Source organism: Heterodontus francisci, chromosome 16 (assembly GCF_036365525.1).
Source record: "Heterodontus francisci isolate sHetFra1 chromosome 16, sHetFra1.hap1, whole genome shotgun sequence".
Lineage (NCBI taxonomy): Eukaryota > Metazoa > Chordata > Chondrichthyes > Heterodontiformes > Heterodontidae > Heterodontus > Heterodontus francisci.
Genome location: NC_090386.1, coordinates 61,382,590 through 61,395,958, shown reverse-complemented (window position 1 = coordinate 61,395,958; position 13,369 = coordinate 61,382,590). Strand labels below are relative to the sequence as shown.

Here is a 13,369-nt window from a genome sequence, read left to right as displayed (position 1 = left end):
GAGGGCCTCCTATTCGCTCTCCAGCCTCAGGAACTCGCCCACCATTCTTAATTGGACGGCAAGTGCACATCCTGGCCACTAATTGGCCATCCCTTCATAAAATTGCATCGGGTGTCTGACGCTGAAACGACACGGGGTTGAGACCTGGAAATGCACCCGAAGTCAGGGTCCCGACCCTGAAGCAAAACTTCTGCCCAGTGTGTCTGTATCAGTCCTCTGTTCGCTATTTTAATATAGGTATCATCCTGTTTATTTTAAATAGGTCATAAAAACTCTTAAATTCTCCATCCTTTCTAAACACCTCCTATCTCCAACCTTCCCCCATTTGGTCTAAAGTCCTAAAACAAGTTATTGCTGAATAAATGCATTCCCACCCCTTTCATTATTGACTGCTTCTTCAGGAACCTTGGGCCACCCTCTGAAACACCATTCCTGAACCTCCCTGCCACCTCCTTGCCTGCCTTCAGAAGAGACCCCCATCCCTTTCCCCTCTTCCTTTTAATTTCCCAATTTCCAGTGTGTAGCAGCAGTATGGGAAACTAACCAGATCTTGGGAAATATTGGCAGAAGCATAGAGCACAAATCCCAGGAGTTGATAAGAAGTCTGTAGAAGGCACTGATACGGCCATATCTGGAGTACTGTGTACAATTCTGATTGCCATACTACAGCAAGAACATCCAGCCATTGGAGGAGTGAAGAAAAGAGCAACCAAACTGATACCTAGCTTAACCTGTTTGAGCAAAGAAGAGAGCAATATCAGACTGGGGTTGTTTTCTCTGGAGCAGAGAAGGCTCCGGGAGATATTATTCAAGTATTCAAAACGCCAAAGAAAATAAGTAATTTGAAATCTGGTAGTAAGCATGAAGTCTAGAGACCAGGGGATGGGTTGAAGCGTAAATGCAGAAAACTGCATAGACAGCTTAGAGTTAGCCACTTTATGCAGAGAGTAATGAACTAATGGAATGGATTTCCCATGGAGGCACTTGAGATAGATATTATTGAAGAATTAGATATTTGAGATTAAGAGATGTTGGTTTTTAGGACCGGTCAGATGGATAGCCATCTTTAATAGCATGTACTTTCCCATGTTTCTCTCCTTAGGGGAAAATAATTTAACTGAATGCAGTTGTATGGAAATAAAGTTTCCTTCCTCATTCATTCATCCCTTACACATGGTGGAAAATTAACCTTTATGATGGATGCTGGGAAGTTTACATATTGGGTCCTGATGTTCTCTAACTACTCCACTCCTGCCCTGTATACCATCACAAGAGCTCAGTTCCTTTTTCCTCAGTTTTGAGAAGGCTTTCTGAATCCTGTTACTGTTATTCAACTTCCACAGCCAGGCCTTCCTGTTTTTAGTGCCTCTTAGGAGAAATTAGTATAATATGTAGCTCTTTTGGTGCTTAATTGTTAATTTTTTTTCTCTTCTAGTTGATTTCTGTCATGCCATCGCATTGGGGCTGGCTTTTTATAATGTCTTGTTGATTAACTTGCAAAAATCGACTGTTATTAATATGTTTCTAATGGTGCAATTTCCTTGTCTACGAGACAATAACTACTTAATATTCTCAGGTAATACTGATGGGGTTTTTTTGCACCAGTGATATCTCCAAGATATGGCTTTTCTCTCAAAAAATGTCCATTCCGGTGGGAGACCCCTTTCCCCAAAATCTTGAATTTAGTGCTTTCACCCAGCCTCAGAAACATACAGTATGTGGACCTTGGCACTCTGGCCTTGACCCAGATTCTAGTACAAAAGTATGGTGTAATTAGAACAAGAGACCTCAAATGTGCCTTATGGTCACTGCTGCAGTTGTGCCTAAGAATCTGAGGGGAAAATACCGCTGTCTATTGTATAGTTCAGACCAGTCCCAGTAAATAATGGATTCTCTATGCTACTAAATAGAGATGCTGTCTTCACCATTCCTGATCCTAAATTGCAAGGGATGTACAAGAAATCTCACCTATTTTTCGGTTGCCGAAGATTAAATAAAATAAATCAACCTAAATTAGAGTACATTACACAGAGTGAGTGTACAAGAAATTAATAATATTAAATGATAATCAACAGAGTAGTATCATGCTATTGAAACATCTGACAAAAACATTGTTGTGAATGTTGACCAAATTTAAACAATAATGTCTGTTAAAGAGTGAAGAATACTTCATGTAGCTACCTTACAGAAACTATCAAGGGAAACCTGACTAAGGGAATGACCAGGTGGATAATCTTACTATTTACTCTGGAAATTGGTCAATCAGATGTGGCTGGTGTATAACTGGGGCTACAGAAACAAAAACTGCTAAATTGACCTGGTTTCATTCAACTAAAAGGGAGCATGTGGACAAAACATTCAATTCCCTAATAGTTCAAATGATAGAGAAGGGAAGTGACAGCTGAAGTGGTGGATTATTATGTAGTGTAAAGGAAAGTACAGTTTTAGCAGGCTATTGGAAGGACAGGTATTATGAGGATTCGGATGTTCTGCAGATGTAAGTAAGATTCATTGTTTTTGAGGTTTGTATGTGGCCTGAGTGATATAATAACTGAGATCTTTAGGAGAAAAGTAAACTTTCTACAACACAAGTTCTAAGGAAGGTATCAATGCCTTTGAAACCAATGTTCAAATATCTGCTGATATAAAACTACAGTAAATGTTTCCAAAATGATAGAAATACTGTTTACCAAAGTATTTTAAGTGTTTTATTTCAGATTTCCAGCATCTACAGTATTTTGTTTTTATTTTAGTGTTTAATTCACTGCCACTTCTCTTCCAGGGATGCCTACCTTGAAGAAGTTCTGCTCTTTTCTCCGATGGGATTTTCGTTTGTCTGTTTTACCTTGTTCACCTTCACTGCTTTCTCTCTCCCCCACTCCCCTCCCCTTCAATTGTTAAAACTTTTCTAACCTTTGCCAGTTCTGATGAAACGTCACAGACCTGAAACGTTAGCTTTGCTTCTCTCTCCACAGATGCTGCCGGACCTGCTGAGTATTTCCTGCACTTTTTTGTTTTGTTTCAGATTTCCAGCATCTGCAGTATTTTGCTTTTATTATTGTACTAGAATTTTAACTGGTTTGCATTTTTTAATTGATGCCCATGACTCTAAACATGAATATACTTCAGATCCTTCAGCTGAAATTATTATGTTTCCAATGAGAATACACTAATTAAAATGCAATCTAAGAATGTTTATATAATATATATAATTAAATATAATTAGAATTGTTAGTCATGTTTTTTCTGTGATGGAAACTATTTTTCAATTAACATATTGCAAGGAAAGGTTCTGAAACTGAAAATGTCCTTATTGTGCTTTCAAAAAAAAAAATGGTTCTTTATCACTTAACGTTCAATACATTACACTTCTGTTTTGGTAGGATTACCTAACAGACTTGATGACAAATGACAGCATCAATTACTTTAAATTATCCAAGAAGATTTATCCACACAGACCGGTTATGCTGTTGATCAGTCACGCAGCACCCCATGGCCCTGAGGACTCAGCTCCACAATTCTCTAACCTTTTCCCCAATGCTTCTCAGCACATGTGAGTGTTAACAGTGTTACAATTCAGTCTTGTAAATGTTACAACTGACCGCAATCGTGTTTTGGTAAAAATGGTGTGTTAGACCCTGGGTGTTTTAGGGTCAAGTTAACATACAAACAACAAGTTTTCTCATAGGTATTTTTTTTTTAAAGGATTACATTTAGTTAGACAGCAAAAACCTGAATTTCACAACCTTCACCCACTCAAGCATTCACACGCATATACATACACAATAGATAGATAGAAAAAGAGTAGGATGCAATTTAACTTCAAAGGGAGTTCATAGTTCACAGAAAACCTATTATATCTTGTTGGAAGGAAAGGTATTTTCAAAGGTGCAGGCCTGGATGTTTGTAGCCGTGAACTTGCTGAGGTGTTGAAGATTTCTGGTGGTTAAACTTCAGACTGGAGGCAGTGGTCACTTTAAGTTCTCTGCTGCAGCAAGTTGAAGTGTAGAATTAGAAACAGGGCTTCTTCCTTGTGCAGGCCAATTTCACAGCCTTGGCAGGACTGGCTTTCGTTGCTTTTTTTCTCAATCTCTGCTGTCTCTCCAGAGGGCTACCTTTTAAGATAAAACTCTGTTACTATTGATTTTCTGTTCGGTGAAACATGGCCCTCTCCCCTGATGTAACCACACAATAGACCAGATTATGGAAACCATGGCTATCTGTTAATGTCTGAATGGGGACCATTCTGTTATAATGGTGCTACTCAAACCTATTCATTTTGTTTTGGGCTGTGATCAGTTTGTCTCCAGAACCCTTTGTTAGTTTGTTCATGTAGATAGGAGTCATCAATATGTAATAATGCTCCTTTCAATTTCAATGGGTTCTCCCCAGAACTATTCAGATGCAGTTAATGAGTTTCATCTTTGCAGACAGGTTTGTTGATTTCCAGTACAGGTGGGGATCACATGACTGCTACTCCATTTTGATACAAGTGTCCATGTTCTTGTGTTTTAGTTTAACAGTTGGCTTTTTATTTTCATAACTCCAATACATTGTTCATTTCATCATGGCTCCTTCTGTGTATGACATAACTATCCAAGAGATGCAGTGGGCATTACAGTTCTCTTATTTAGACCTTCAAGCAACTTACAAGCAATCCATTGTAGATTTACGCTGAAACTGGTTCACTACTGTGATTCATTGAGGAAACAGAGTATGTGTTATGTTGTGGTACTGAGCTATGTAGACAGCTAGGCCCTAGGTTCATTCCCAAAACTGCTGAGTTAGCTAGTCTCACCTGCAATGATGGGACAAAGGAATTTGCAAATCATCTTATTCTTCCTGAACTTAGAAGGGGAAAAATCTTTCTTTCTATCCAGTGATTCCTTCTGGAAGTATATCTGCATGGAAACCACATGGGAATAGTTTATGAACTTAATTGGAATAGCTCCCATTGCATAATAGCTCACAGAACTCTGAGCTGGTTTGTGCAAGAAGAATTTCACTTGGATAAGATATTAGAGGGGCCACCCCTCACTTGTCAAGCAGTACCCCAAGAATGGGTAGCTACTGACAGGAAGGGAGAGGTAAAAGGTGAAAATCAGAAGGAAAATTAGGGGCAAACAGCTATTTAAAAATGGGAAATGAATGAAAATGAGTTTAAATGCTGTTCATGTCTCTCCTAATTATTTAAAACTTGCTGTTTAATAGATCTCAAAGGAACAGTTTGCCTGTTTTTGGAAAACGCTACTTCCCAATTAATACCTAGTCAAATAATCCAGACCCAACAGAAGCAAACAGGGCTTTACTTTCCTCTGGCATTTATGTAAAATCCCTTTGTGATAACTCAGTGCTGATCCCTTTTATTTTAAGCATGTTATTAACTGTATTAACATGGAGCCCCAAAAAAAATTGTGCACGATTTCAGCACCAAAGAGATGAAATGCTTTGACTCTTTAGGAAACCTGTCAATATTTTTACTTTCATTAGGTTTTATCAAAAATACACATCTTACAAACTTACCAATACATCAGGTTTCCCATCCTTCAAGTCAGGTCTCCCATGGTAAATGTCCCAATCCATTTTTAAAAAAAATTACATGTCCCTCAGCAGAAAGCACTTTGGAATGGAGATGACAATGTGTAAAGATATAACACATTATCTGAGTGTCTAACTGCAAATAATTGTACCCAAAATCCTTATACATAAGAAAAATTCAATTTAATTTTTGCAGCCATTGCTGCTGCAGGGGGAGAGGTCAGCGATCATGGAGGAGGGAGAGTGACTGCAGTCAGCATGGGAGAGGCAGAAGGCTTCCTTGAGGGACTGTGGAGGATCATTCCTGCTCCTCCTGGCGAATAGGAAGTTCTGGAAAAGGCACTTACCTTGGGGAGCTGGCAGCTCCCACCTCCATTTCACTGCCAGATTTGTCAACTCCAGGGAAACCCACGCAGCAGCAGTGAATTTTAAATTGGCCTCCCAATTGCACAGTGGGAATCAGATTTAACTCACGATGGGATACTTGGGCGCCACAATATCTGCTGCCATAAAAACAATGTGGTAGGCGTGTGCACAGCATGTTGGGGACATATTCACCATATTTAAGTATTTACGCCCTCTTCTTGCCTGTCATGGAGGAGTGTGGGGTAGTGGTTCTAAGTACTGCACTTACCAACATCGTGCCAATTCTGTCAGCGAACAAAATCTTTTGCCTGTTAGCAGCATCATGAACAGATCAGTTTATGTAATGCAGCCTGAACTTCAGCCGCTTTTTGTGTTCAGTCCTGTCTGATAAGGTTACATATGTCATTGCAAATAGATATTTGTGTTAAATCTGCATCTATGTGACAAAAACCATGCATTTAAGGCAGAAAGAGAGTTGGTATCTCTATGTCATAACACACACCAAGGTTTCCAGTAGCATAGGTCACAAGACAGCACAAAAGCTGGCACGATACTACAGCTGGGATCATTCTGTACTGAACTATTGAATGCCAGTAAGAAGTTGGCAAGTGATGTCTTTGCAATTATATTACCAATCAGAAATCTGTGCATGGATACAATCTGATTTAGTGGGACTTTCCTGCTTATAATGCTGAGACACTTCACTAATATTTATGTTTGTATTTGGATCAAAAGTGCATTTGCAACATCTGTGAGCACAGTAGATGTTGCACATGCAGGCACACAGATTTGTTTCACATATTACCTGCTGGGGAGATGAGGAAAGTGACGGGTGGTAGGAAGAAGCAGTTTACACTGGCAGACATCCATTTGCTTCAATCTGTACCAGTGTTAGAATTAACATTGAGGTGGGCCTTGGTATGTCAGTGCCAAGTTGGAATTAATTCTGATCATGTAAACTTGCACTTTTTTGCTTGCTGAATTTCTCCTTTGAAGGCATTCATTTAAAGTGCAGTGTTATGGGTGTAGCTCATCTCTGGTACAAGACACAAGTGACCATTGTTATTAAGCCCAGACAGTGAGTCAGCAAGTTAACTAACAGTAGATCAGCATCATAGACAAGCTGTGTCATGTTGTTGTTCAATGTCAAACTATACACATTTTAGCTCGGGTTTGATGTATTGCTTAGAAGTAGAAAAGCTGATCGATATTCCCCTCAACAATTTTAACATCTGAAACACCACCCAACTGAGAACTGCTAACTAAGTAGAAATGAAGAAACAAGAAAAAAATCTGAATCTCCCTGTCTGTATGGTTCAGCTAGTCACTGGGTAAACTAGCTGAGCCATCAGGAGAATTCAGCTTTTATTATATAGTATCAATCCTTTTCAGGTGTTACTTAGTCTATGGAGGTAAAGTTTGGTAAAACGAGTTAAAAAAATAATGTGACAAAGCAGGTCAGCTTGGCTTGAATTGTGTTACCCTTCATATAGGGTCAAAGTTAAGGCTAACAACAATTTGGTGGTAGAGGTCTTAGAGTATTAATTGTAAAGCGATTCTTAAAAATAAAACAGAAGACAAGTAGAATGGATATAAGGCTATTATAAAAATAGAAGATATATCCAGTTTTTTTAAAGAAACATAACCAGGCCTAGGCTGCAGTGAGTTAATGAGGTTAGAAAGAACCTAAAAACAAGCAACCTTCATTATTTTCCTCACAGGTAGCAAGTTCCTAGTACCTGTTGGATAGGACCAATGGCTGTTTACAATATTTGCGAGTGACATTGAATAGTGTACATGTATTATTACTTTTTGCAATCGCAAAGCTCTGTGGGCAGATATGAGTAAAAAGATGATTTTCAGAGAGATTTGTAGACTGGCTGAGATATAGCAGATGAATTTTAATGAAGCTAAGTGTTAGTGTTATATGTTAGTGATGCATATAACACGGTGACGTCTGTAAGTGGACCTCGTCGTTCCTATCAACTGGAAGCACTTTTACTCTCCAATGTTGAGTTAATGATAGCTTGACCTGGGGATCATAAATATTTAAACGCTGTAAACACCACCACATTTTCCTTTTCACAGAAAGCGACTGAAAAGCACTTTAGTGAAATTAAGCCAATTATAAGCCAACAAACTGATTTATTTTACATGGAAACAGAGGGATGAATAGAAAATAGACTTTTGGAAGAAGACCTACTATATATAATATCAAAAATTAAAACCAATGTCCCTGACTGCTATGAACTAAATACATCACAATTTAACAATCCCTGTACTAACTAGCATGGACCTTAGAAAGAGAGAGCTCTCTTGTTCACTCTGGTTTGTTCCAGATTCCCAACTGACTGACTTCTTAAGAAGGAGATAGAGAGTCATAGGCTGACCTCGTACCTTTCCCTCAGCTCTTTGATTCAAGGATTGGCTGACCAAGTTGTCAATCAAGCTATCACTTTGACTGATCCCCACCTCCCACTCTTTCGATAGAGTCCATGGCAACTACATTTTATGTTTGATATGTCCCAACCCCTAGAATAAAGATAATTTTAGCATAAACACTTGAGGATATGTGCTGGATGACTCCCATTGTCTCAAAAATGTGTTCGACAAGAGTTTACATTTTTGATGGTTTACTCATCTCTTCTTCCAACTTACTGTCCAAATCAACATGCCTGGACTTACTTCTTTCTGGGATTTAGCCCTTTCTAAACTGATTTGTCTTTATATCAGTAACAGAATGGGCCAAAATTTACTATAACTGGTGACACAAGGCATCTGTTATTCATTAGACTTGCCCTTGCCTGTTTAATTTCCATAAGTTTTTGCAGAGCAAGTTGTTGCAAGTGGGCCATCAAAATGGCATGATGCCCTCTACAGGGCATCTGCGACCTGTGTGAACAGGGCAAACAACTGAGTATCTCCTTAACTAAACAGATTGAAGAATTATTAATGAGCAGCACAGAGTCTGAACCTGGAACAGTAAGTTAGAATGGTAAATTCAATGTCAAATCAGATACAGAAAGAGAAATAAAGAGAGGGAAAGAAAGATTGGATTAAAAGAGAGATAAAAGAGACAGAAAGAAAAAGTAAAAAAAGTTTTCATTTTAAAAAAAGTCTCCAACAATTAAAAACTGAAAGAATGATTCTCAACACTTTTATAAAATTTAATTTTCAGTTCCAATATGGTAGTGTGTCAGTAATTAAGACTTATCACGCCATTACAAAGGGCACTCAGGCTGAAATGGAGAAGCCCTAAAATTGTGGCGAGTTTAGTCCACATATACGACATCAGAACATGAACATTATACTGTTCAATACATTTGGATGGAGAGTCAGCAGCGAGATGCCATTTTCAAATCAGTTTACAGCGGAGCAGCGTATCTCGGACAGCGACTTCTGGATTTTTCTGTTTAACTGCAGATCTGTACTCGCCTGAAGTTGCCTGTGCGATTTGCACATAAATAACGGAGAGCCCCATTAGCCTCACTGTTATTTTCACGGTAAATTCTAGCCCGGTATAAACTAACACAATAATTCCTTGTGGACAAAATGTTACAATGCATATAAGACAAAAAGGTTTTCTATTCATAGAGGTTGAAAAGCAAAAGGGTTTGGGAATGATTATTGATCATATTTTGAAACCATTCTGTCATTGTGAGGCAATTATTAATCAGAAAAATCAGGATGCATCTTGAAGACATTGGATTGACAAGTTATCAAAATTATATTGACATTGGACAGGTCAATGGTGAGGTCAACTGAACTCAATTATCTGGAGAAAAACTGAGAGGAGACAAGATACTGATCATCTTCATAATAATGAACCCTACAGAAAAGGTTGAAGTCAACAGCTATTTCTCTTGGACCATAAGCATGGGACTAGAGTACAAACAATGAAATTTCACAAGCCTCAAGCAATTATTCGGAAATTATGGGCTGAATTTTATTCTCCTGCTGCCGCTCTTGGTGGCTCATCTACAGATGCTGGATAGTCCGCCCCCACACTCCCCTAATCACGCGGTGGGGGCGGGCTCTCCGATGTCAGCAACAGCATCAGCTACCTCTGCACAGGCGCTGGAGCCAGTTTTAAAGGGCTGCCAGACTTCCACAATTGCAGCCCATAACCCCTCCCCCAATTCATTTTGGTACCCACCCCCACCCCCCAATACCAAGAAAATAAATGGCTGCCCTGTATTCCGTCCCCCACTCCCTCCCCAAAAAGAACATGTATTTAATATATGACCTTCCCTGCAGAAATCATCCCTTCCCCCTTCCCCTACACTACTCATGCAGATTTGACCCCATTCTCCCCCACCCCCCACCCCACTACACTAAAAATCCTAAGTTCCCCCGTTCCCCACCTCGGTTGTGCCAGCTTTCCCTGGATGGAAAAGTGAAGGCGCGAGTGCTGCCCGCTGCACGGAAGATCACGGATAGCCGTGATCGGTCGCAGTGAAAGATATGTTAATTTATTCATGTCCTTTATTTAAGTATTTAAAATTGGGTCCCATCGCCGAGTGGCGGGGGGCCGCCACGGAGCCTCACCGCCGCCGGGAAGATCAGCCTGGCAATTCCGGTGTCGGGCTTCATGGCGGACCACTGTCTCAGCGATCCTCTGGCCCCACCCCAACCACAGAGCCTAACATATGGAGCTCAACAAAATTCAGCCCTATATTTATTTTACCCCCACAAGATAGTCACTAGAGAACAGTCCCGGGGCCAAAAGATGATTCGGCTGCAATGGACAGTAGCTTTTAAGTACAACGTTTGAGTGTTACAGACATATTAAGGACAGAGAAGGCGGAGGGGAGATCTGATTGAAATGTACAAAGTTTTGAGGGTCCTGGATAGAGTGGCGGTGAAGGGCCTATTCACCTTAGCAAAGAGGTCAGTGACTAGGGGGCATAGATTTAACGTGATTGGTAGAAAAATTAGAGGGGAGATGAAGAAAAGCTTTTTTACCCAGAGGGTGGTGAGGTCCAGAACTCATTGCCTGAAAGGGTAGTTGAGACAGAAACCCTCAACTCATTCAAAAGGAGTCTGGATGTGCACCTCAAGTGCCGTAATCTGCAGGGCTACGGACCAGATGCTGGAAGGTGGGATTTGAATAGGTGGATCATTTTTCGGCTGGCACAGACATGATGGGCCAAGTGGCCTCTTTCTGTGTGTTAAACTTTCTATGCTTCTGTGAAGACTATGTGATTTTCTTCCATAAAAATAGAGAAAGAAATGATGCTTCGTTAACGTAACATTTCAACAAAAGGTGTGAAATAGTTTCTATGCTGAAGTAATTAGACATTGACTTTAGCTGGAGCAGAATTCATGGACAAATGTTTTTTTTCTCAGTCTGAATTTTCTTTTATGTTCTTCATTTCATCATTTAGCATGTGTTACAATAATCTTAATGTGGTTCTATTTTTTAGAATTACTTTGTCAATATCCTTTGATGTTACAAAGACATGTATTGACCTTGTCTTATTGTGTGTCAGAAACCTGAGTTAAGTTTCAATAAGCTGTCAGATAGCTGTTTGTCTTTTAATGATGTGTGCTTCTGCAACTGGTCATTTCTTTACACATCACTGAATGTTTCACAAATACATATATTCACAAGTATCAATCATCAGAGTGGAACGTTTACAATTACAGCAGCCTGTCAGTCTATATCTACTCTATCTCACTGTGCCTCTACCTATCTATCTCATTGTCTATTTCTCTTTACCTATCTTACTAGCTATTTCACTATCTATCTCATTATGTATCTCACTATCTCTCACTACCTATCCATCAAAATCTAATGACTTCTCTATCGTATCTAGCCAGATCTCCTTCTGTACCTAAGAATCTTTCTATCTCTATGTATATATCTATTTTTATATCTACCTATCCCAGCTGTGAGAACACGGATGCTGCCAGACCTGCTGAGTATTTCCAGCATTTCTTGTTTTTATTCCAGCTGTGAGTGGTGGGTGTCTGAAAAACTAATTCATCCAAAGAGATTAGATCAAAAATTATGTTTAAACCAGAAAATAACAGTCAAATTTAAGGCCTGGTTTTAACTCCCTCCTCACAAGGCAGGAACAGAGCAGATGGCTAACATAACAGTGGGGTGGGCTCATAATATGTTCCCAATGCATTCCTACCTTGCCCTGCCCCCACCCCCCTCTCCCAACCACCATCTTAACTTGCTTGAATTTAGGCAGAGGAAGATTGCCCATCCCAGAGGAGCGGGGATATATTTTAAGTGGTGGTGGTATCTCAAACCCAGCAACTGCATTCTGGCTGAGGACCATTTCTGGGCCACCCTGCCACTGGCCTGACCCCAGTGAATTGTGACTCCTGCCTACCAGTGAGGACATCAACCTTGTTAGCTTTGGATGGCATCAGATGAGACCCCCTATAGCTCCCGTATCCCTGATTTCTGCCACCTCGGTTGGTGGGTAAACTACTACACTCCATAAACAGGGTGAAATTAATGAACACTTATAAATAAATAGGCTAATTAGGGGTGGACAATATGGATTTGTAAAAGGTAAGTTATGATAGATTGTTGTCGAATTTTGGGAGCAAATTCCAGAGGAACTAGATAAAGGTAATTCAATTGATAGTAATATGCATTTTCGGAAGGCACGTAAAAGATATTGAAAAATTAAGGCACATGGTGTTAAAGAGAATGTAACTAAGTAGAGAGAGTGCATGCTAGAACACAGAAAATGCAGTGGAGTAAATGAATGTATTTGAATTGGCAGGATGTGAATAATGGTGTCCCATAGAGATTTGTGCTAGAACCTCTGTTATTCTCTATTTATGTAAATGATTTAGGCATGGGCACAAGTTTTCTGATGACACTAAATTCGTTGTCATGGCAAACTTTTATTTTAAAAAAATTGCAAGCAAATCCAGAAGGGCAGGACACATTACAGAGAGGCAGCAGATGCAGTTCACTGAACTGCGAGGAAATATGTAGTAGTACATTTTGGGGGAAAAAAACTGTGAAGTGGAACAAATTCAAATGTTAATTATGTTGAGAGAGTGGAGTAACAAAAATCTAAAGGTGCAGATACACTGATCTTAAAAGAGGGAGTTCCAGGAGTAAAGGTGATTATAAAGGTAAAGGATCTATCTATCTACCTACCTATCTAATCTCTGTAGAAATCTTTATGATTTATACAATGTTAAAATTACACCTGCAGCACCCCCAGCTATAATTATGCACCTAATCCAGACAAGCACTGGATCATGAGATATACTGGCCCAATGAAGCCCATCCACATGGAGTTCACTAACATGCTACAGAGGAAGCGGCTGCAGACTTTAATGTCTGTGGATGAATCAATGGAAAAGGTAAGTTTAAAGTACAATTAAAAATGCATTACTATTGAAATGTTTCCATTTTGACCACACAGGTATTCTGAAAATTACTGACTCAAACAATACAGGTGCTGTGTTTACTCACCCTATAACG

The 13,369-nt window shown here is 39.6% G+C and overlaps 1 protein-coding gene across 2 annotated transcripts in view; it reads left to right on the top strand.

Moving 5' to 3' along the window:
• Positions 1-13,369, top strand: part of LOC137378138 (extracellular sulfatase Sulf-2-like) — a 367,355-nt gene that overhangs the window by 285,269 nt on the left and 68,717 nt on the right. For both annotated transcript variants that reach the window (XM_068048257.1, XM_068048256.1), the window contains exons 6-7: positions 3,384-3,553; positions 13,098-13,248. In XM_068048257.1, the coding sequence (XP_067904358.1) occupies positions 3,384-3,553; positions 13,098-13,248 (321 nt within the window). The remainder of the gene's footprint in view (positions 1-3,383; positions 3,554-13,097; positions 13,249-13,369) is intronic.